General features: G+C 40.4%; 1 protein-coding gene across 1 annotated transcript in view; it reads left to right on the forward strand.

Annotated features, from left to right (window-relative positions):
• LOC141099139 (sushi, von Willebrand factor type A, EGF and pentraxin domain-containing protein 1-like) overlaps window positions 1-25871 on the forward strand; it is a 233144-nt gene that overhangs the window by 60557 nt on the left and 146716 nt on the right. Inside the window, exons 5-9 of the mRNA XM_073587275.1 lie at window positions 3106-3297; window positions 6629-6667; window positions 15010-15198; window positions 17401-17589; window positions 25225-25419. Coding sequence (XP_073443376.1) covers window positions 3106-3297; window positions 6629-6667; window positions 15010-15198; window positions 17401-17589; window positions 25225-25419 — 804 coding nt within the window. The remainder of the gene's footprint in view (window positions 1-3105; window positions 3298-6628; window positions 6668-15009; window positions 15199-17400; window positions 17590-25224; window positions 25420-25871) is intronic.

Here is a 25871-nt window from a genome sequence, read left to right on the forward strand (position 1 = left end):
CCTGAGGGAACACCTTTCAGCAGCTCCAACAGTGGTCTGCCTCGGGTGCAAAATTCTTCACAAAGCAGCGGTAATACCCGGTCAGTCCCAGGAATGCTTGGATATCAATCTGTCCCCATAACATCATCATGTTATCTACAGCATGTCTGCAGCTTACATCAGGTGATGTGCTGCGGAGAACAATAAATTTTGTCTCGCCATAAACAATCCAATCACCCAATGAATGAGCAGTATTTTCAATGACCCTTTTAACAAGACAATGATCCCAAGGTTTGGTTTCAGAAGTAGTCTTGGGAGAGTGGCCATCAAAGTTGCCTGACTTAATCTCCATTGAAAATCTTTGATGTGATTTGAAGTGTGACTGGAGCATGTGAACCCAGTACTATTAGTAAACTGGAGACCATTGCCCAAAGAAGCATAGCTTGACTCCTCAGAAACTGATGTCTATATACAGTATGTATCATGTTTACAGCATGTCATAGCAGCCAAGGAATGCTCTAAGTTCTTAAAGGGAATCTGTCACCCCCCGGGACGTATATGACCTATTAATAAGGGCATACAGGTAATAGAAATGTTACACCAGTCCTCCCCGTATGCCTCATATTAATGGTCTTGTTGTGGAGAAATGTTATATTCTGTCTTTATGTTAATGATTTCTTCCTGGTTCCGGGCATGCTGCGCCTGGAAGAAATCCCTGCTCCCTGTCCTCATTGTAATACTTGCCCCCTCCCATCAGCGTCAGTTACAGCCCTGTAATCCTGCGCCTGCACTGTGCACTCCCTCAGAAATACATACCTCATCCTCCCATCGGTGAGCACTGCATTCAGGGTCTTCTGCGCAGGCGAGTCACTGTGACATCCGGTGTGCACGCCAATAATATGCTCTCCCCACTTCCTCCGTGCACAGTCAACACTAGGAACCATGTGTACATGGTGATGGCCTTGCAGGGAGGAAGTGGGGAGAGCATATTATCTGTGTGCACACCGGAGTTCACTGGAGTGGAAGTCGCCTGCACAGAAAATCCATGAGGACAGGGGGCAGGGATTTCTTTCAGTCACAGCATGCCCCGGAACCTGGAGAAATCATTAACATAAAGAATATAGCATTTCTCACCAATAAGACCATAAATATGAGGCATATGTGGCACCCCTGAGGGTTCAGTCGCCACAGAGGTACTGCACCTCATTCAGGGGTGTAGTACCCACTATCCAGGTCCTGACCTCAGACACCTGCATCCAACACACACATTAGAACAGCAGGGCATCCTATATGACCCCTGCTTGGTTCATGAAGGGTGTTGGGAGGTAGGTGGAGCTTAGGTTGAGAGCGGGAGAACTGTAGGAAGTTAAGTAAGTTCCCCTTAGAGGGAGGAACTGAGGGGATGTGGATGCAGCAGCTCCCTGTTTGCCGGAGCTGCTGGGAAGGAAAGGAGCAGAAGGAAGTTCCCTGGAGGGAAAAGGGGTTCTCCCAGAGGTACAGCTGGAGAGTGATCCCCGTGGGGCTCATTCCACGCTGACGGACGTCAGGTGTGGGAGAGCCCAGGTCGCAGAAGGGTCTCGGCCCCTTAACCTAGTGGAGTGGACATTAGGACTCAGCTAGTAAGCCGATAGCTGTGGCAACTTTAGGGGCCACAGCCAACTACCACAGTTATCTTCTCCGGAAACGCAGCCAGAAAGGATCAAGGAAACGTAGTGGGTCACATTGTCTGACAGGATCCACGGCAGCTGGCCTTGGACACTGACTGTGAGATGCTGGAAGGGAAGGAAAGTGGAAAGCAGCACTGTGGAGATGGCCAGGAAAGGTACATACTTCATTTGCCTGGGAGTTGACTGAGCCCCTCATCTGGAGGATGCGGCACTGAAGAGGGCATCTGTGCGCACCAGAAACTGTGAGTAAAGCTATGGAACTCAACCTCATTGTGTCCTTTGAATTCTTGCCTCAACACTCACTCAGCACTGCTGCATCTAACATCTACCCCAACATCTACTACAACTGCCCTGGGACTACAGCTCTGCCTGTGGAGAGCTATTACACCTCTGCTGCATCACACCATCTGTCCCAGAGGATCTGCACTGCAGCGCTGGTCGCCTCTGACTGGATACCACAGGTGGCGTCGCAAACACATTATACCAAAAAAACTATTATTTTTTTCCCATCCCCTGTAAATATGCCCTTTTTCATTGGACGCCCAGGGCCACGGACCGGGTCACCGCCGCTGTGACACTGCCGCTTTAAGAAGTGGCCTGGTACCGAGTACCCCAGTTGCCCTGACGGACGCTCCACATACAAGTAGAGAAAGAACACCGTGAGCACAACTCAAGATGGTGCTAAGGTTAGGTTCCCAAACCGTTAAAGCAACAAATATGAACCTAGCACTCAACTCAAGTTGAGTGCTAGGTTCATATTTGTTCCACATACAAGTTGGACTGGTGTAACATTTCTACTACCTGTATGCCCATATTAATAGGTCACATACATTCCTGTGGGTGACAGACTTCCTTTAAGACACTTGTCATGAAGTGGTTTATCTTGAGCTTTTTATAGTTTTTTGTTCCTTTTTGGTTTACTTCAAATGGCAAAAAATTTGTACACTTTGATAAGAAACCCAATTTACAATGGAGGTTGATTGAATATGAATGCAATTGTACATTATATGTGCAAGAAGGATTTAAAGCTCTTATTATGGGTCGACCATGAATGAATGTTGACATACTGATTACATGGTTTGCAAGTTAAATATGGCATTTGGAGTGTTAATAATCTTGATTTATTGAGCTTCACAATATGAATGATATTTACATTGATTGGGAGGCATGGCTAAGTGAAGAAGGAAGTGATCAAACATGAAGAACTCTGGTGTTTGAGGATAATTGGTCAGGAACCCATGTCATGTATCCATTGCATGAGAGGTCCCCTTCAGGTTTTAGAGGATTTCAAGAGAACAGAAACAGGCAGGTTCAGTGAAAAAGAGCATACCTAACTACATTCAAAGTATTTCAATTTGAAAATGGAAAACCCCTTTAAAGTGTTTTTTTCTTAGTGTAACTATAACAGATATTCTGCGATGTCCAGACCACTTGACAAGATTTTGTGTATATTTCACAGGCTTTTGCGGAGATCCACCACTTATTGAATATGCAGAGCTCAGTGAAGACTTCTTGGAAAGAAAAATCTTCTCTATAGGTACCACAGTAAGGTACATATGCCAAACTGGCTACTCACCTTCACCAGGAACCGATGTAGCTGTGACATGTTTGACTGATGGAACCTGGTCTGTTCCTCAGACATTTTGCAAATGTAAGTTTTTATTTTTGTGTTTTTTTTTTAATGAAAAAGGATAGGTTTTGAAAATATCAATTAACAAGGTTTTTATGTCTTAAGAAATAGAGGTGTATTATTTGTACTATATGTATTGATTTGTACTATAACCCACACAACTTTCCTACTGTTTATAAAATTGACCAAGGAAATTCTTATACACTGACACATTAAATTAGAAAACCTGAAGAAACAAACATGCCAAACAAAAATATAAGCATAATTTAAAAGCAAGATATAATAACATTAAAAAATAATATAAAACATACAATAAAAAGGTATATAATAGCTTTGAATAGGACTTTAAATCAAATGATAAAGTCACAAATGAAAGAAAACTAACTTTTTCTATATGAAGTATGTAAATAATAAGTATATCTAATATATAGTCAAAAGGATAAGCAGCCACACTATATGAGCTACCACATACAAGTATATAGGCACAGAAGAATAAGGAAATTATTATCAATAAGCAAAATGGCTGACATCAATCTTAAAAAGCAGAAAGTGTAAAGAGATGGATACTTGATAAGCCATAAGAAAAAGGATAAGGTATCACAGTACTAAATAGTCATTGATCAAGGAGATGCATATAATTACTCACCCAGAAACACACCCAATGTGTCCCAGATGAAGCTTCAGCGAAACACGCATTAGGTGTGTTCCTGACTAGGTGTATGTACGCATGTGTTTTTGATGCCTTGGGACATGATACTTTACCTGAAACTGTCATATAGGATTAGAGTAATACATTAAAAAGCCAAAAGCATGTGGACACCTGACCATCATACCTACAGTATCTTGAAAAAGTATTCATACCCGGTAAACTATTCCACATCTTTTCATGTTACACTCTTAAACTTAAATGTATATTATTGGGATTTTGTCATATACCAATACAAAGTAGCAAGTATTTGTGAGGCGTAAATCATATATGGTTTTCTAAAATTTTAAAAAATCTAAATCTGAAAATCGTGTCGTGCATTTTTATTCAGCCCCTCCTCAGTTAATATTTGCAGGACCACCTTCTGATGCAATTACTGCTGTGAGTCTTTTGGGTTATGTTTCTACCAGCTTTGCACATTTAGAGGCTGACATTTTTGCCCATTCTTCTTTGTAAACTAGCTCTAGCTAAATGAAATTAGACAGAGAGTGTCTGTGTATAGCAATTTTCAAATCTTGATAGATTCTCAATGTGATAAAGGCCTGGATTTTTACTGGGTTATTCAAACACATGAATATGGTTTTTCTAAACTATTCCATTGTAAGCTGGCAGTATATTTAGGGTTATAGTCCTGCTGGAATGTGAACCTATGCCCCAGTCTCAAGTGTTTGCAGTCTCAAACAGGTTTTCCTTCAGGATTGCCCTAAATTTAGCTCCATCCATCTCCCCATCAACTCTGACCAGCTTCCCTGTCTGCTGAAGAAAAGCAAACCCACCACATGATGCTGCTACCACCATGTTTGATGGTGGTTATGTTGTTTTCAGGGTGATGTGCACTTTTATTTTTATGCCACACACAGCGTTTCGCATTTAGCCCAAAATTCTACTTTGGCCTCCCCAGACCAGAGCACCTTAATACACATGCTAGCTGTGTCCTCTATATGATTCTTTGCAATCATTGTATGGCTTGCTTTTAAAAATTTCTTAGTCCTTGCTACTCTTCCATAAAGACCCTAGTTTTGTGGAGTATACAACTAATAGTTATCATGTAGATTCTCACATGAGCTGTGGATCTCTGCAGCTCCTCCAGAGTGACCATGAGCCTCTTGGCTGCTTCTCTAATTAATTATCACCTTGTTTAAGATGCCAATTTAGGTGGACGGCCATGTTTTGGTAGGTTTGCAGTTGTGCCTTACTCCTTCCATTTTTGGATGATGTAATGTATTGAACAATGCTCCATAAGAGGTCCAGAGCTTAGGTTATATATTTTTTTTTTTTATAACCTACACCTACTTTACTTTTCTCCACAAATTTATCCCTTACCTGTGGGGTGTCTTTCTTGGTTCCATGATACTGTTTGATCCCTAATGATCTCAAACAAACCTCTGAAGCCTTGAAAGAACAGCTTTAGTTATAATGAGAATAAATTACACACAAGTAGACTCCATTTACTAACTATGGGGAAAACTCTGCAGGAAATTGGTCACTCAGGAATTTATTTAGGGGTATCACACTACAGGAGGCAGAATACAAAAGCATGTTTCAATTTTCAGATTTATTTTTTTTAAATAATTAGAAAACCATGTGTCATTTCCTCTACACTTCACAAATACTTGCTACTTCGTATTGGTGTATCACATAAAACTTTGATTACAATATATTTAAGTTTGTGGGCGTAACATGAAAAAAGTGGAAATGATCACGGTGCATAAATACTTTTTCAAGGCACTGTATACGATAGACATTCTGTTTCAAAAGAATTTACATTAATTTGGCCCACTTTTTTTGGAGCATTTTCCACTTTAGAATGTGTCTGTTGGAATTTTTACCACTTCAGCTACAAGAACATCAGCTTACCAGATATGAAAGTGAGATACACCACTTTGGAAAACATTGTTTCCACTGCTGTAAAGCAACAAGTATTGCACCCCTCTACTCAACCTTTGTTCGTGGTAAACTTGTGCTTGAGTGCAGCTGTTTGACCATCTAAATCTATCAAGTTAGGATCCTGACACACAGTTCTTCCGCTGATATCATTTCCAGATGAAGTGATACAACAAAGGATATACTTACACACCGTGAAGAGATTTTACCCGTTTGTGTCACCACTTTTAAGGCTTCAAAAAATCCAAAAATATTTTTGCATGTCAATTTTGAGAAAATGTATCTTGCAATTTTACAACATCCTCATGACTTTTGTCATGTCATGTCACTTTTGAAATTTTGGAGAAAACCAAATTACACCATATTTCTCAGATGATCTGCTCCTTAGACAGCCCAAATGGCCAAAATTCTGTACTAGAGATGGAATGGAACCTTCTCTTCTTTTTCCAGAAAACCAGCCATCCTTCCAAGTTTTTCACACTTTTATCTGAAAGGAAAGAACACATTATCTAGAAAATACCTTATGATTATCATTATCACAAATTCTACCTCCTAGTAGCCTCAATGCGGCATTTCCATCCTCTTCCCTTAATACTCAGCATGCTTGTAGGTTATACTGTGCTGTTTTATTGCTGTGATTAGTGGTAAAATAAAACTAGCTAACATAATTACTATTACTAATATAGTGCTATAGACATAACATTGATTTGTTGTGACTATTAAACAATTTTGATATTGGCTTCATTTCTCTTTCCATTACAGATCAAAAAACTAAAGGACAAACAAATCCTGAAAATACAGGTGCTGAATTCTCTTTTAATTTTGCATTTTAGTCTAGTCATACATTTTCTCCCTTTTCCTTGTTTTCTGTATGGTTGGTCCATTTTTTTAATAGTTGATCATGAGACATCTAAAAAAAATGGAGCCAACAGGACCCTCTGCTGCTTCATTCCAGCAATGAATGAGCATCAGGGCAATTGGACCTAAAGTGGTCGGACATTGATGGTATCGCAAAGCAGGTGAAGGATTTCCTATACAAACTCCTAAATGGCTCATAACTACACTGGCCAATGATCAAATTGTCATTTTTTGAGGCATGTAATATTTCCTATGCTCTTGTCAATTGTCAGAGGAGCTATCGTGATGAAACATTATAAGTTAGGTTTGTAAGTAGAATAAAATTCTGGTTTCAAGTTTAAAGCGAACCTGTCACCAGGTTTGGCGATATAAGATGTGACCACTGCCTTGCAGGGCTTATCTACAGCATTGTATAATCCAACCTGAAAGATAAGAAAAATAAGTTTTGTTATACTCACCCGGGGGCTGTCTGGTCCGATGGGTGTCACAGGTTCCGGTCTGGCAACTCCCATCTTCTTATGATTGCCTCCCTCCTGCTTGCTTCATGGCTCCCCGGCATTGCGGTCCTGCGCAGGTGTACGTTTCTGCCCTGTTAAGGGCAGACCAAAGTACTGCCTGGAAAGGTCAGAGAGGCCCAGCGCCTGCGCACTGCAGTACTTTGTTCTGCCCTCAACAGGGCAGATAAGTACGCCTGCACAGGAGCGCTTTGCAGGCAGTGAACCCAGAAGCAGATTATGTACAGTATGTAACGTACATAGAGATATATTGTATGTAACAAGGTATTTCCAGGTTCCCTGTATACTGAGGTGAAGAAGTCAGATTTTTTTGTTCCTATAAAACTGCTAAAATAATAAAAAGCAATTACAGGAAAATATAGTTTTTCCCATGAGTCTCCCCTGTAATCAAACCCACAAACATTACAGGCAGGAGATAAAGTTGCTGAGCCAGAAGTTCTGGTGATGTAATGGGAAGAATTTTGTATACTTGAACTGAATTCAGGCCCAAACCCCACAGGCAGATTGTACTGATAAATTGTATGTACAATGTATTTCTATTTCTCTGTATTCTAGAGGGAGAATAAAAGATTTTTTAAAGCTATAAAATTACTAAAAAGTAATGAAAAACATTTAAAACATTGCCATTTTTAATAAAAATAATCAGCAAATAGCACAGACATATTTGGTGTCCCTGTAATCTTAACAACCTGCACATCACAGTGATTAAATTATTTTCAGGGATCGGTAAATGGCATAAAAAATGGCGTGATTTTATTTGTTTTATGGATTTAATAGAGATAAAATACCAATGAGACCATGTTCACATGTAGCATAAATGCTACATTTTTTTTCTGCAGATGTCCTCACTACACAATGCAATAGCAATCTTCTCTGATTATTGCGTGTTTGCTGCATTTCTTTTGTGCGTATTCCCCCATATTGGATGCGTTTTTGGTGCAGATTTGAATTCACATTTTTAATTCTTTATTAATATTACAGAAAAGCATTTAAAAATGTAACACTGTTTTTTTTCTTCATGTGTTTTTTTCAGAAGAATCCCATAGAGAAAAAAAGCACCAAAACAGTGCAGTTCAGCCACGAATTTAGATGCACAGGTGTTGGGGTAGCTATTTAGGGAGGGCTAAATTTACCCTTCACGGTTGATCCAGTGATTTCCAAATTAGTTCATAGGGCGTTGCTAGCAACTGGGAATGACCACACGGTGACAGGGGTCGCTGTACGGGAGGATCCAGGCAGATCACTAGTCCCCTTTATTTTAGTCACTTCTTTTATAATCTTTTGCTTAATTATGCAAAGTTCTCAACTACGAATAACATCATTGTAATACATTCACTTTATAAGCCAATAGTATTGCAAGAAAATCGGAATATGTCCCTAGTTACGTGACGTAGAGAACAATAGCACATTCTTTTAGGGTCTCATATCTCATATCTTGTACAAGCTAGAACAGTCTAGTTTCATAACAGCTGCAAACTTTCACCTAATTACAAAATTTATCTTGTAAACAACAAAATGGCGTTGCAAGCACAAAAATGGATCCTGGAGAACAAGATGTCCTGTACAACTGAATACTGTACTTCACACAGGAGGCGCAGTTTTCATGAATTCACATCCACTTTGCTTAGACATTTAGACTGTGTTCACATGCAGCGTAAATGCTGCTTATTTTCTACTACTTTTTTTTACACAGAAATTCTGCTGTGTTTAACTGTCCAAGCAAAGTGGATGTGATTTCATGAAAACTGCGCCTCCTGTGCATCTAAACAAGTGGCTGAACTGTGCTGTTTTGGAAGAAAAATGGCAATTACTTTTTTAGGTGCAGAATCAAAGCTTTTCTGTATTATTAAAAATACACTTAAAAATGTGGCTTTACATCTGGACTAAAAGTACAACAAATAAGGGGAAAAAAAGCATAAAAAATGCAGCAATAATCAGAGAAGATTGGTATTGTGTAATATGGTGCAAGACAGGAAGAAAATAAAAAACACAGTATTTATGCAACATGTGAACTCGGCCTTTCAGAGACCAAAAAAACAGCCATCGTATAGAGATGAGAAAAGAGAAAAAAGTAGCGGTTCAGCACACCAGCTTAGTGCATAGTCAAAAAAGCTCAAACTAGAAAGTCCAGGAAAAGACCAGCCTTTGCTTCATCCATAAAAAAACTTTTATTCCAGTAAAGATAAAATCAAGAACAGTTCACACAGCAGCACTCCATGATGCCTAGAGGGGAACCATAAAAAGATAAGGCAACGCGTTTCTGACCTTTGTGGTCCTTAATCGCTGCCTGAATGTTCACAATCACACAACTATATGCAATCTCAGTTTGACTGATTGATTAGCCTGCACGTGTGCACGGATAAAAAACAATGAAAATATAACACAAAACAGTGTATATGCAAATAGCACCATGAGAAAACAAGCTCATACAAAGCTATAACAGAATATGCAAAATTAAATCAGACCTTTTGTTGAGCCCCATGGGAGATGAGGAGAGCTCTCTTCCAGTCACATCCCCTCCGGTACGCCGCATCCCCGGACCGGCCTGTTAACCCGCGCAATGGCACTGAAAGAAAAGTGAGTTAATTCTCCCGCATGTGTCTGTAAAAAAGTGCCTGGACACGTTAGACGGATTTGATAGTTTGGGATCAGAAACATTTCTGCCATGCTCTCTAATGCTTTGTTTAACTTGCAAGTGGTACACCCTATATAGGAAAGTTTACGTAAATCGTAGAGTTCACAATACACAACATACGTAGAACTGCAATTCAGGAATTGTTTTAATATATACCCTCCAATTATTAATTGTGTCAAAATTTACAGTGGTTTTATTTGCATAATTGCAACATGTGCATCTCTGCATTCCACATTTGTAAAATCCCTTATAATTTAACCAAAATCTACTGGGATTCCTATTCAAATTAGGCACAAAATGAGAGATACATGCACTAAACGCTTTCAGAGAGGAACAGCCTATGTGAGAAAAGAAAAGCTGCAAACAGGTACAGGTGCTTCTCACAAAATTAGAATATCATCAAAACGTTAATTTATTTCCATTCTTCAATACAAAAAGTGAAACTCATATATTATATAGAGTCATTACAAACAGATTGATCTACTTCAAGCGTTTATTTCTGTTAATGTTGATGATTATGCCTTTTAGCCAATGAAAACCCAAAAGTCATTATTTCAGTAAATTGGAATACTTTATAACACCAGCTTGAAAAATGATTTTAAAATCCGAAATTTTGGCCTACTGAAATGTATATTCAGTGGATGCACTCAATACTTGGTCTGGGCTCCTTTTGCATCAATTGATGCATCAATGCGGCGTGGCATGGAGGCGATCAGCCTGTGGCACTGCTGACACTTCTCTGGGCTCCCCCGGCTCCTGTCATCATCCCTGGGAGTTCAGGACCTAGCCCGGTCTCCAAACCACTCCCACAATGGTCATGTGCTGCAGGTCCTGTTCACCTGCAGGCGTGCTCACAGCAGCTTCCCACATTACAGCAGAAGTTCCCAGCTTTCCCAGCACGTCCCCGGATACTCATACAGTCCCAGGATGTAAGTCTAACACGGTGTCCGTTACAATATCAAGTCACTTGAAACATCTAGAGTGCCTATATTCCATGAACTATATAACTTCCCCTATGAGTGTTTCGGCGGCATGTCTTCATTAGGGAGAGTCTGACAAAGGCACGCCACAGAATCGCGCTTAGGGGAAGTGGCACCATCGCTTGGATACTTGTAAGACATGTTTATTCTGGCTACTAACTTGTGAAGGGCATTATAGGTGTAGCATTCACGTTTCACTGTTATATAGTTCATGGAACAATTCTGGGGCTTCTTCTTCACTCTTCCCGATTATCCTGGTGTGGTGGCAATCGGGGTAATGATAGTTGGGGTTGATGATTGTTGAGATTTGTTAAAAATCACAGCTGGCATCAAGCCACGGGGTTAGTAATGGAGAGCTGTCTGTCAGACATTTCCATTACTAATCCAATAATGAAAGAAAAACACATGGACAGAAAAATATATTTTATTTAAAAAACACTTCCTTGTACACCAATTTATTTTTGAAAAAAAAAAACATGATACCTGAAAAAAATAAAAAGTGAAATGAAGACAAGACACTGTCCCTCATTCACCAATTTATCAGAAAACAAAAAGTTCCCATGCAGGTCCGACGTAGTCCATGGCGTTCACACAACGATCCCTGAATCCAACGTCCAGAGGCTCTGGAGCCTCGTTCAGCGAACCATAGGCTGTCATGAGCAGTGATGCCAGTAACTAAATCTGTCATCAAAGTGTCCAAGCTCTCTGTATAATGTCCCCATATAGTTCCCCACCATATAATGGCCTCATACAGTACCCCACAGTATAATTGTGACGCTAAGTCACTTCTCACGGCCAAGCCATGAGATGGGATAGTCAGGAGTTCGAGGTCAAAACCATGAAGGTACGTCATAAACAGAAGAAAGAGATAAAGGCGTAGTTAGGTAAAGTTCTGAGGTCAGAATACCAGGAGCATATTAGATCAGAACAGAAGGGGTTAAACAGATGGACGGTCAGAAGGACGTCCAATGTCAGGCAATGAAGATCAACAAACAGAATGCAAGTCACAGAGAGACAAACCACACAGTAGCTGTAGGTATGTCTGACTTGGAGTAACCGCTCAGTTAAGTAGGCTGGCAATCATCTGGAATAATGAACACCTGGAGACAGCCAGCGCCTCTCAGTCTCAGATTGGACGACTGAGCTCTGACAGCTTAGCACGCTCCTGCACCAGATTCAACGACCGAACTGTCAATCAAAGTAATGACCACTGCAAACACACTACTGAGATTGGATAGAGCTGTCAGTAATTGCATCCCAGACACACTGAGGGGTGGAACCGTGACAATAATGACCCCCTATAGTGCCTCACAATATAATGGCCTCACACAATGCGCCACAGTATAATGGTCTCATACAGTGTCCCACAGTATAATGACCTCATATAGTGCTCCACAGTATAATAGCCCCATATAATTCATCCTGGTATATGTCCCGCTATTCTGGTATATGGTGTCATGACACAGCTGTTGATTGACCCTGGACCAGGGGCTCCTTCCCTATCCCTAACACTAGGGGCACCCTAGCTTGCCCTGCTCCCCAGAATACTTCAGATGGTGAAGATGCCAGGACCTCCACCCTTGCCTTATCTCCTGAGTTAGCTCTCTGTCTGTTCTCTCCCCCCACCCAGGGAAGAGGGGGCTCTACTGTGCAACATAGTACATTAACCCGACAAAGCAATATGGGCAAGGGTTAACAGAAAACTCTAGGGGAAGACATAAAAACAGAGATGGATAAAGAATTACCACCATACAAACCAAGCAACAGTCACTAATAACTCCTTCAACTTTCCTTCAACATGGCCGATTAACCCCTGTTCTGCCAGAAGAAATAAACACATTTAAAATTAAGAAGTTCTTCTTCTCAGCGCTGGAGTAAGAGCAATCAGACACTGTGGTCTTTGGGCTCTGCAAACATCACAGGAACGCGGGATGCAGTGACGGACAGGAGGCAGAGCAAGGGTTAACAGGTTTATTTACAGGGGAATACTCCACGCAGGGAGGTAAAGGGTTAAATAGTTTAAATGGCAAAAGGATATGGTGAGTTGCAAAACAACGGTACAAATCACGCCGGTTCTGATGAAAGTCAGTGGTTCCTCAGTCCATGAAGTGGATAGCGCCAACAATGGCTGGCGCTGTGGCCTTTCTGATGGGTTCTGGTAAACAACAATATCCTGTCTTCTGGCGATAGTGGTCGGTCTCCGGTACCCTCCACTGCCCCTAGTCCATATGCTGCAGTGGCTAACAAGGGTACGAGCCACAATGCTGTATGAGCCCAACGTGGCTCTTCAACTATATTCCAGGTGAAGTCAGGTCACAAGTGTATAGGCAAATATTCGCTATTAAAGGCGAGGTGCAAGTGTCAGTCTCGTATGTGGTACGTGTGCAGTACTCACGGACACTTAGGGTATCTGCACATGTTGTGGATTCGTTTGCGGGATTTTCTGCACAGAATCTGCTTTTTTTTGGCATAATCCGCAGGTTAAAATCCGCGCGTTTTTTATGCGGATTTCTTGCAGATTTTAGTGCAGATTTGGCATGTGTTTTTACACTTGCGAATTCCTATAATGGAATGGGTGTAAAAACGCTGTGGAATCCGCACAAAGAATTGACATGCTGGGGGAAAAAAATGCAGCGTTTCCATGCGGATTTTTCCATAGCATGTGCACAACGAGTTTTTTTTCCCATAGAAAAATATTGTACTGTAAATCAATTGCGGATCTGCAAAGGATCCGCAGGGGCGAATTCGCAGCAAATCCTCAACGTGTGCACATACCCTAAGCGTGCGGCGCCTTTCTCTTGATTAGCCACCGGGCACACACTGCACGTCCCTCTAGCTCTCTGGTCCCTGCTGCTGTCGACAGGGCTGCTGTACGGATGCAGGCATGTGTACTCCTGATGCTCCCGGGACGGAGCACTTCTCTTCCTGGCTGCTGCTGCGCTCACCTGGCTCTGCACACTTTGCAGTGGTCCCTGTTTCTTGATTACTGCTGGGCACACTGCTTGCCTCCATGCAGCAGTCCCTGCCCTTCTGTGCGCTGCCCTCAGTTCACGCCAAATTGCTCTGCTGCGCATGCTTCTTTTTCCTCTTTCTCCGCCCTCCTCAGTCAGCAGGAAGGTGCCCCTCACTAGCGCTCACCAGGCAGCAGGGGAAGGTCCGCCTTCCTAATGCTTTGTCCCAGGAACAGTGGATGCAGCCTCTCTAGTTCCGGACCCGGCACGTAGGTACTTGGTGTCTCGTTGACCCCCTTATAGCTCCACAATGTCACAGTAACCCCGTGACACATGGCCATCCGTCCTGCTATTTGGCCTCATCCTGATATATGGCCCCCAATATTGTATATGGCCCCTATCCTGGAATATGGCTACATCCTGGTATATGGCCCCATCCTGGTATATGTCTCCGTCCTGGTATATGCCTCCATTCTGGTATATGGCCCCCATGCTGGTATATGTCTCCAACCTGGTATATAGCCCTCATCCTTGTATATGTCTCCATCCTGGTATATGGCCCCAATCCTGCTATATGTCTCCATCCTGGCATATGGCCCCAATCCTGGTATATGTCTCCATCCTAGTATATGGCCCCCATATAATTAATGCAATAAAGAACAATTACTGTCCTTGCCCTCCAATTCAGCACTTTGTCTTTTGTATACTCTGAACAAGTTGGTTGTGAGCGGAGATCCTGTATTGTAATACTGACAGGCTGTGAAGCATACACTGTGGCCTTCACAAAAATGACTGCAATCTCCACTTCCATGTATCAAATTTATCTAATGGGTCCAGTCAATTTTTGCAGACACATTCAGGAGATTGAACTGACTTTTCTTTTGGTGCTATAGAGAGGGTTAACAGGCCGGTCTGTGGATGAGTGGAGGGGTTGTTGACTGGAGGAAAGCTCTCCTCAACAGAGAAACATATTGGATTCTAATTTTAAATACCTCATCTCCCATGGGGCTCAACAAAAGGTCTGATTTTCTATTAATTATAATGTACTTTGTGGAAAAACCCCTTTAAGCTCTTTGTCCTTTGCCTACCTTCTTCCTATAAAGGTCTTGATCAAAACTGACCTCCAGGAAACATATTGCATAAGACTTCACACACGTTTACTACTTTTAGAAATTTCACAAGATTTTTTTTTTGCAATTCACAGGCTCTTGCAGTTCTCCACCGGATATTCCCTTCTCAGAGCTAAGTGAAGAATTCTCAAAACAAACTGTCTTCTCTAAAGATACCACTGTCACCTTGAATTGCCAAACCGGCTATGCACCAACACAAGGACATATTTTAACTTCAACGTGTTTAAGTGATGGAACATGGTCTTCTGACACAGTTTGCGCACGTAAATATACCTTTGTGTTGTTTGACCTAAAAGGTAGTGGTTTTGCAATTAATAAATAACAAGTTTCAATATTTTTACTAAATAGAAACGTTTGCAATGTTTGCACTGAAATATTTAGCTGGGATCTGAAAGTGTAACATCCATGACAGATTATTTTAAGTTTAGGGTATTGCCTATCATCATGCTTACCTAAAAGTGCATTTTCTGGCGTTCTCCACTGAAAAATAGATCAATTTTGTCTGCCCACATGTCTGTTGGAAGTTGCTATCTTTGCACTGTTTTCTTGCACTTGTTCTACTAGAAATTGGGCCAAGAACCACTGGAAATCATCATCTGTTTGGCAGTGCTTCATAGTGTTTTTCAATCCACTGCATCACACGTGCTATAATTTTGAGCCTGCAAGCCTCTACTGTATTACAGTTTCTATATTGCTTGTTTATGCTCTATTGTCAGTTCAACAAACATCTATATTGCACAAATGTTAAAAAGAATCTGTCATTCGAATCAGCTCTCCTGTATGGGCATGCAGGTCAAAGAGAGTTGTATAAAATGATACCTTGATAACTGCAATCCGATGTCTTATTCTAGAAAAATCCACGTTTTTCTTAGTATGTAAATAAGCTATTATCATCTATGGGATGGACACAGATCTCCCTGAGAATCTGCCTCCAGAGCTTATTTTATATGAAATGGGGTGTTACCAGTGTGAAACATATAATGTGTTATGAATGAGTCACCGTAGGAGGCAAAAACAGAAATACTAGCTAAGTCCAGAAAACCAGAGAAGTTGGCAGCTATCGGATTACAGACCCCTGAACCTATCAACAACAACTAGCAGTAGCCGTGGGGGGTTCCTACGGTGCCCTAGACCCCTCGATCACAGCCGGAGAACTACATAGCCTAAAGACAGAAAGGGAAATCTAAACTGCCTCACAGCAGACCCCAAAGCAATAGGCAGCCCCCAACATATAATGACGGTGAAGCAAGATGAAAAAACACTCACACAGATAGAAAGATAGGCTGAGCAAACGATGGGGCCCGAGCTAACTACAAAGGACAGGATAGAAAAGCTGCTGTCTGTAATCCGCCAAAACCCTATCAAAAGAGCCAACAGCTGATAGGGAAAAAAGCCCTGAAGACGCTAGGCTTCAAAAAGACTATATCAGTACTCAGGTATTTTCTGAAGACAGAGCAAAAAAGGAATTCAGCACACCCCAGCAGAGAATGGGAGAAATCCAGAAAAACAAGGAAAAACAAAAACAAAACACAAATGCGAAAAACAGAGCAGAGAACTTAGCTTTTGAGGAGCAGGAATCAGACTGGTCTCCTAGAATCCCTCAGAGAGATCACCAGCAAAGCAGAAGGGCATCGGCTGCCTTATATCCAGTCAGAAATTCCCATCACCCAGTCATCATCATCCAGCTCAGGTGCTTGGTGATCAGCCTCACTACCTTCCTTCACCAGAAGAGGGAGTTCATCAGAACCTCAATGGTGAAGGGGAAAATGAACTCACAACATAATGACTGACAGTCTTCTCTCCTGATCCTCATGTCTCATGCTGGTAACGCCCCCTCTTGATACCACTTTGGGGTGCATACATTTTCATAGCTTTTTTTTCCATTTTTGGGGGAACTGAGGTGACCAAAAAGTTCAGTAGGTTGATTTAATTAATTTCCGAATGGGTTAAATAATTTTGATCATTTTGATAGAAGCTATAACAAATAAGTTTTATTTTTAAATATATTTTCAAGTTCATTATTTTTTATAATATGGGAGGGGAAATGGAGGTGATATGAATATATATATATATATTTTTCCATTTTTTAGTCCCCTCAGGGGACTAGAACCTGCACTATTGCAATTTCGTGGTATGAGTCTCACAGGAGAGAGTAAATGGCGGCTGTGATTGGGAACTTCAGCAGGCCCTGGCTGCCATGTTATCACATTGGTAACATGTGACTGCATTTTTAGTGGCCGATGGAAGCTGATACTTGCTCCACAGTTGGCTGCCCCATCTCAGTGTCACTGTTATGGATTGACAGTGGTGTCTAAATTAACAGTAGCCCAACTCATTATAAAGTTTAAGCAACTGAAAATAAATAACTTAAAAATAAAGACCCCAGCCTGTTCATTAGTTCATACATTGTGTGATTTAATGTAGCACTTTTGGTTATTTTGCAAGACTTATAACTCTCTTAATAGGCATTTGCAGGTCTCCCCCAGATATTCCATATGCCGATCTCAAAGATGATTCTATGAAGCTAGTAGATTTCCTACCGGGTGCCATTGCCAGTTACAAATGCAAACCTGGCTTTGAATATATACCTGGAACTAAAGAATTTGTAACGTGTGTGGATGGAAAATGGTCTACAAATGATTTTTTTTGTACACGTAAGTTTATCTTTGTTTTAGAGCAAAAACAGTATTATTTACAAGATGATGCTGAGCAAGAGATGTGTACATACCTGTCCCAATGATTTACAATTCTACCTTACACTCTTTTTCAATCCTTCAATTTTTATTTTTGCTCCAAAGGCTTGGTATGTTTAAATATAACACGTTCGCTGGCACACCACCGAGGTTACTTAATGACTACACCTCGTGAATGCTACTGCCAATCCCTTAGCTCGGTGATTATGCAGAGTTAAACAGAATAAGATTTCCGAGCCCAGTGATTGGCTGCAGCTGTCAAGTGCACTATTCATGAGAAAACCACTGCAGCTATGTCAACGATTGGTGGCAATGACGGAGAGTCACTGTTGTGCTTTAAATTTGGATTTTGTTGTTTTAACATACCAAGTCTTTACAATGAAAAAATAAAAAATACAATTAAAACCCCTTTAATTCCTTTTAAGTTTAAGCTCTTTTACTATCTCCTCCTACCCTCCCATCTACGTAGTATCTTATCACTAGCAAATGTCAATCCCCGATCTTAGGAATATTAAAATCTGTCTTCACTGAATACAGATTTTACTTGTGAAGTGAGAACTTTGATCAGTCCAGGATGAGAAAGAAATAGATTTCTCTAATAAGATAAAAGGCAAATTTTCATATTTATATGTGCATTATTGATTTATGGTGTAAAAATTAAAACTCTTTAGACACTGAATAAAGGTGATGTAAGTGAACACAATATGCTGATCAATCGACAATGTGATATCTTACATACAAATCATACATATGCCATTTCCGTTGTTGAAAATAAATGCAAATAAACTTTATATATACATGCTATTCATTTGTGTCACTAACTAAGATGTCTGAAGTTGGAAGATCGAGCGCTAGCAATTAGAACACCAGTAAGAAGAATCTTGGGGAAACCACGATAATGAAACTTCTGATGTTTTATTTGTCCTTTGCCATTAAAATGTATCACCAAACCTGGATACAAAGAGATATCTAAGGATTTCAGAAAGGTTATACATGCTAATGAGTCTAAAAAGGAATTTTAAAAGATAGTCAAATGACTGGACCTCAGTGATTTCATTGTGAGGAAAATTATCATCAAGTACAGTAGGTGGCTCAAGCCATTCCATCCCAGCAAGATCAACATGAGACAAGAATGCAAGATACTTAAACAAGTCTTTAAGAACCCCCCAATTTCATTTTGTGCCTTTTGAACTGGTGACTACCATGAGTCTACTGTTAGAAAGACTTCCATGTATGTGCAATGCCTCCAAGGTGTAAATATTTTTGGAGCATAAAAAACACATGAGCAAGGCTTAATGATTGCTCATGAAAACTTGAAATAGTTTGCCAACAACAACAAAGATGCCCCAGACAGTCAATGCAAACAATAAGTTATTTGACCACATTTCCTGAAGACATTTGGCGTAAAGCAAAAACAGCTTTTCAACCAAAGAATGTAATTAACAAAACACATTAGGGAAAATATTATGATTGGTGGCTGCTTTGCTTCATTAGAGCATAGACATCTCACAGTCACAAAATTTACGATAGTTTTTTTTAGGATAATGTAACATAATTTTATCAGAAGACTGAATCTTAGCCAAAACTAGGCATTGCAATATTACAAAAACCATAAGCAGGCAATTAATAACATTATGGAATAGCTAAAAAAGGGGAATGGAAAAATGGACATATCTGGATCCAAATCCTCTGATGATGCAAGAAACTCCTCACACATCACACAGTTGAAAATTTCTCCCAGTTCATGGAAAAGACTAAGGCTGTGTGCACACGTTGCGGATTCTGCTGCGCTTCCGCAGCGGTTTTGGCCCTGCGGAAATGCAGCAGTTCCACAGACATGGTACAGTACCATGTAACCCTGTGGCTTTTCAAAACCGCTGTGCTCACGCTGCGGTTTTTTTCTCACAGTTTTGCTGCGGTTTACAAACCGCAGCATGTCAATTGTTTGGGCGGTTTCACACCTTTAACATAGTAGAGGTGTGAAACCGCAGGCCAAGCTGCAGGAAAACCGCAGGTCACTTTACCTGCGGTTTTACCTGCGGATCCGCACGGAAAAACCTGCAGGTGAATCTGCAACATGTGCACATAGCCTAATAGTTATAACAGACACTTTTTTGAAGAAGACCTCTCATCAAATGATTCATGCTGAACTGGACACATGATGTAATAGTGGTTGCAAAGCAGAATATTTTTTTTCCATGTTCCTTTTTCCGTTGCACAGATATTAGCAATCAAAATATTTTTTCACCTTGTGAGTTAATTTTCGTTATGTCCAAGTGGGCATTATCAGATACCCCCATGGAAGAAGCGGGATAGCGAAACGGCGCTGTCGGGGTGGGAGCACATCTCCAGAGACTTATGCACACGTCACTTTGTAAGTAATGCAGACTATTTTGCTTGCCCTTTTTTTGCACAGCTATTTCTATGGTGCTTATTGAATACAGAGCATGTTTTGCACTAATTACTTTTGTGAACTTTGTAGACTTTTCTGAGTTCTCTTTGTTGCACATTCACCATAATGTTGCTTATTTGCACACATGATTTAATCATGTTTAACAAAGTAACATAGGAGCATTTCCTTCATATTCCCCTTTTTTTTGCACACGCCACTTTGCAAGCAATGTGGATTTTTATTTGCTTTTTTTGCACAGCTATTTTTATGGTGCTTACTGATTATATAGTGTTTTTTGCACAAATCACTTTGTGAATTTTGCAGATTATTCTGATTTTCTTTGCACATTTACCATAATGATGTCTTTTTGCTCACATGATATAATCATGTTTAATAAAGCAGCATAGGAGCATTTAATATTTGTTCCATTGTTACATTCATTGCTATTTCATTGGTTGTGATTTATTTTCCAGTGCACTTTGCATTAAAATTGTGATAATAATTTCATAATCGTCAGATTTGCATATTATGAATTATAATTGCCTCCCACTTTGATACATTTCTTCGTTCAAAAATATTTCTTCATGTGCATTTTCACATTCATGTCATACATTTAGTCCTGGATTTTGGTATGCTCTTTTTTTGCGCTCCATTGCTTGGAAATTTACCCATTTTTTATGTATGTTCCTAATAAAGGTATTTTATACAAAAAAAATTTTTTTGGGCAATTTATCGTCTTTTCCCTTGGTAATATCTAGGATTGTGTGTATTCATTTCAATTTTCAATGAGGGTCTGTACTTCTTCCCCCTTTATTACATTATCCAATCATAAGCAAGAAGAAACACACAGAAAAAAAAACATACCCCACAATAGCTCGGAACAGGTTTCTCCCCTGGCAAAAATTAAGAGACCGCTGCAAAATTTTCAGTTTGTCTGATTTTTCTCTTTATAGGTGTATTTTTGAAAAAAAAAGCAAATTGCTCTTTTATTCTATAAACTACTGACAACGTCTTTGAATTTCCAAGCACTAAATTTTGTATTTAATTTCAGAAAATGAGAAATGGTCAAAATAACAAAAAAAATGCACTGCTTGCAGACCTCAAATAATGCTAAGAAAACAAGTTCATAATTATTTAGAAACAACAATACTAATGCTTTACCTCAGGAAGAGTTCAGAAATCAATATTTTGTGGAATAACCATGATTTTTAATCACGGCTTTCATGCGTCTTGGCATGCTTTCCACCAGTCTTTCACACTGCTTTTGCGTGACCTTGTGCCACTTCTGATACAAATATTTAAGTAGTTCTGCTTTGTTTTATGGCTTGTGACTATCCATCTTTCTCTTGATTACATTCCAGAGGTTTTCTATGGGGTTCAGGTCTGGAGATTGGCCTAGCTGTGTGGCATGGCGCATTGTCCTGCTGGAAAAAACAGTCCTCAGAGTTGGGGAACATTGCCTGATAGAAGGAATCAACTGTTTTTCCAGGATAACCATGTATGTGGCTTGATTCATACATCCTTCGCAAAGATTAACCTGCCCAATTCCAGCCTTGCTGAAGCATCCCCAGATCATCACCGATCCTCCATCAAATTTCACAGTGGGTGCAAGACACTGTGGCTTGTACGTCTCTCCAGGTCTCAGTCTAACCACTAGACGACCAGGTGTTGGGCACCAGAGAAGATTACCTTACTCCAGTCCAATCCTTGTAGTCTGTGGCAAACTTCAGTCTGGCTCTCCTTTTCTTCACATTGATAAAAGGCTTTTTTATAGCTTTACATGACTTGAGCCCTGCCTCTAGGAGCCTGTTTCGAACTTTTCTTGCTGTTCATTTCACCCCAGCTTGCTTTTGTAGGTCACTTGATCTCATCCTGCAGTTGCTGATTGACATTTGAATGAGAATACGGTCATCCCGGTCAGTGGAGGGTCGTTTTCACCCTCTGCCGGTCTCTAGCTTTGTTGTCCCCAATGTTTGCTGCTTGACCTTGTTGTAATGGACTGTCGTCTTAGAAATTTTAAGGATTGAGGCAACATGATGCACACTGTATCCCTCTCCCAGTAAAGCCAGAAATGAGCCCTTCTTTTCCTCACTCAAGGCTTTTCTTTTCAACTCCTTTGGCATGGTTAAAATTAATTTTTAATTCCTATTACTTTTGGGATATTACTAGCACTTGTTTTGCCATCCAGCTTGTCCTATTGCAAGAGGATTGTGAACACCACAGCAGGGTTTTTTACACTTTCCTTTGCTAAATAAGATTTGGTTCAGGTGATCACCTAATCATAAGCACATTAAGTAGAATGAGGTGTAATCTGGTTGGAATTCAACCGACACAGGAATGAAATGGCTGTCAGACGTGTAGAGAAGCTGATTTTTTATAAAACTGTGCAATGGTCTCTTAATTTTTGCCAGAGCTGTATATATTTTTATTCTGTGCAGCAACCACTATTACATCACATGTCCGATTCAATGTGGAAAATTTGGTGAAAGGTCGTCTTTAAGGTTTTTCAAAAGAGGAAAGACAAGGTAAAAGAGACAAGATTATACTTAGTTTTCAACAGAAGAAATGGCATAGTTCAGATTTCTTTTGAATTGTGTCTAGTTGCATCAACTTTATATACGTACTGCTTGAATCAGGCAAGCAACAAATTCACATTTTTGTCTGATAATTGTACTTAATTGGTATTATCCTGCTTTGTTGAAAGTTATCACAGTATTTTTGTATCCGCTATTCTGTGTTTTACATCTCCACTTTGCTTTTTTTTCCTTTATTGCCATTTATAGCAGTATTCTCTGATCTCTGTCCTATTGGAGATTGTGGGATGCATGTAAGGGCATTAACATGCATCTTGTAGTTTGTTTCATTTCGTAGATGTACAGCCTGGCAGTGGGACAGTGTAGTTTGCACTGTTACGTTAATTCTGTACCACTGGTGTATCCTTTGTGATCAGTTACTGTAATTGTCCTATTGCAGTCACATCCAGGGTGTTGGCATCAGTACCGCAGGCCTTATATTTGTGGTTATTATCTGCAAAACAGGCTAAGGAGTTATTATACTCTGTCATGGAATATGATGTAAGTCTTATTGTTCAATCACGCATATTGAGGACTGCTACATCTCTGTGGTTTTGTGTACTGACATGCTACAGTCCCAATCCCCCCCTACAGCTCCCTCCTTCACAGCTGCATGTGTGTGTGAGATTCCACTCGCCCTCTCCTACCAGCTACACTTTCTGCTGTAACTTGAGACCCTAGAGTGTGCTGAGCTGGCACAAAGAGCCGTTTGTGACCAGCTAATTCCAGTTCTGGAAACATGTGCTTTCTTTGTGTATGAGAGGGTTATTCCAGATGAAATAACTTGACCCCAAGTAGTGATATAGGGGGCGAAATTTACATTTTTATAATTTGAATCAGCAGAACCCCCACCAGCAAATTTTCTACGCTCCGGGAGCAGCAGAATCTGAGACATGTATTACTGCTTAACCGAGGCACATAGCCAAGTCATGTTTGGATTTAAATGCCAATTTCATGCTGAGAAACGTGATAATTTTGTCATTCTTCTATGGGCTTCCCAGCCTGAGATATGAAATTAATAAGGTGTTAGTAATTTTTCAGTCCTTGTGTAAAGGTGAGTGCATTCCATAGCCCTGCCCACCCCATAAGGTCATCCGGGGGGAGACCCTTAGTTTTGGACAAGGGAATAAAACTCAGAGGCCCAGACAAGGGGTAGCTTTCGCCCAGGAAGTTGGCTACCAGAGGCTGTGCAGCCTGACCTGATGCATTGGGACAGCTCCCCTCCTTCCACCTCTTGGCTTACTATTGTCTAAGATAACTGTGTTTTTCATCTTTAATCCCCTTTTATTTGTAATTGTCTCTACATACTATAATTGTCTCATTTTCTAACATCTTTTTATACTTTTGTAAACACTGCCTATTCTTTTTGGAGAAAAATATAAAACGTTACTAGCTTTGTTCCCCTTGCTCTTATAACTTACGCCCACGTCCTCCAACTAAGTCAGTGCTACTGATTTGGGTTGGCTCCTCACCTGATATTAAGTCAAATCAGGGGCTGGTGACAGCAAAGTGCGTTCTGGGGTATTGGGGAGACCCTGGCAGTGACGGACAGAGGTTGATAAGTGTAAATCCCACCTGGTACTGGGAATAGTCTTTTTGCCCTCACAGCAGCGTGTCCAATAGCCAATATGCAGCAAGGCAGCCTTTCTGGTGACTACTTAACCTAGGTGCAGTTCACTGACTGACTTGAGGGTAAGGGGGGCACCAGTGAGCTGCAAGTTCCAATCCGGAACTGGAAAGTGGGATATACATAAGTCTTTCCTGAAGAACTGGGGGCAACCAAACACCACCAGTTCGTGACATACTCTTTGGGCAAAATTGCCACCTACCTTTAAATTGTTTGTTACCTCATCTAATACAATGAAATGCAAGAGCAGTGTGTAATTTAAAGAGAATCTGTCACCAGGATTAGGCTACCCCCATCTGAGATCGAAATAAAGTTGACAAAGACCCTGCTTCTAACGATAGAAAACAGACTAGGTACTTTGTGTAGTTTTGACATGATTGCTGTTTTATCTCTATGAGGAGCTTCTCCTTTGTAATCTTTGATATGAGCTCCACTGCCTGCACACTGTCTGAAGAAAGCTGTCTATCAGTGGCGTGTTTGGGGTTAGATATAACTGATAGCTAAGAAAACTGTTAGCGCTGTAGCCTATAAAACAGTGATTTTACATCAAAGAGTCAAGTAAGTGACCCATCGTTGAAATGAGTTGAATATTATGCTACTTTCAGAATGGGAAGCATCAACTTGATGAACAATATTAAGCATACAGTGACATATTTACAAGAATTTTTAATAGTTTTGACAATTATTTTGCTGAAATTTTCATAATCATAGCAAAAAGTGCTAAGGACATGGGTGTTATAGAAATGTTTGCTTAGAGACGGTAAGTAAAACTGCCACACAAACATTTGTGAGCTATGGCTTTTTGCTTGTGCGTGTAAAAGACAGTATGGAAATGTGGATGATGTCCTCTGCAATGAGGACACTGGAAGACTTTGGAGAGACTGAGTCTGTCACTGCTACTGTTTTATACTGGTCGGCTAGTATTACATCCATATGATGTCCTTTAGGAGCCAAGATTAGAATGCAGGTGGAAAATATATTAATAATTAATTGTTTCACTTTAGCAAAGTTCTGCGGATCTCCCCCACGACTTGAGTATGGACAACTTGGAGTTGAATATTTGGAAAGAACCTTGTTTTCTGTGGGCACAAAAATTTCGTATGTTTGCCGACCTGGTTATTCTAAAATGCCTGGCAAAAGCACACTTGTAACATGCATGGATGATACCACATGGTCTCTACCAAATGTATTTTGTAAACGTAAGTTATACCATTTGAAGTCAATTACACTGGTCTGTAGCTAAATTAGTTCAGTCAAAGAAACAGTTCAAATTGACTAATTTTGGCGTACTAAAAAAGATGCTTAAATTTGCAAATTTGGTTTAATTTTCTAGATACAGGAGTAGTTTTTGTATCATCAGTATTACATCATCAGGAGTCTATTGCTCCATCAGTATTACATCGTCAGGAATCTATTGCGCTATCAGTATTACATCACCAGGAGTCTATTGAGCCATCAGTATTACATCATCAGGAATCTATTGAGCTATCAGTATTAAATCACCAGGAGTCTATTGAGATATCAGTAATACATCACCAGGAGTCTATTGAGCCATCAGTATTACTTCATCAGGAATATATTGAGATATCAGTAATACATCACCAGGAGTCTATTGAGCCATCAGTTTTGCATCTTCCGAGAGTGACCAATA

The sequence above is a fragment of the Dendrobates tinctorius genome, unplaced genomic scaffold, assembly GCF_039654945.1.
Source record: "Dendrobates tinctorius isolate UK_male_01 unplaced genomic scaffold, ASM3965494v1 ptg000098l, whole genome shotgun sequence".
In the NCBI taxonomy this organism is placed as follows: domain Eukaryota; kingdom Metazoa; phylum Chordata; class Amphibia; order Anura; family Dendrobatidae; genus Dendrobates; species Dendrobates tinctorius.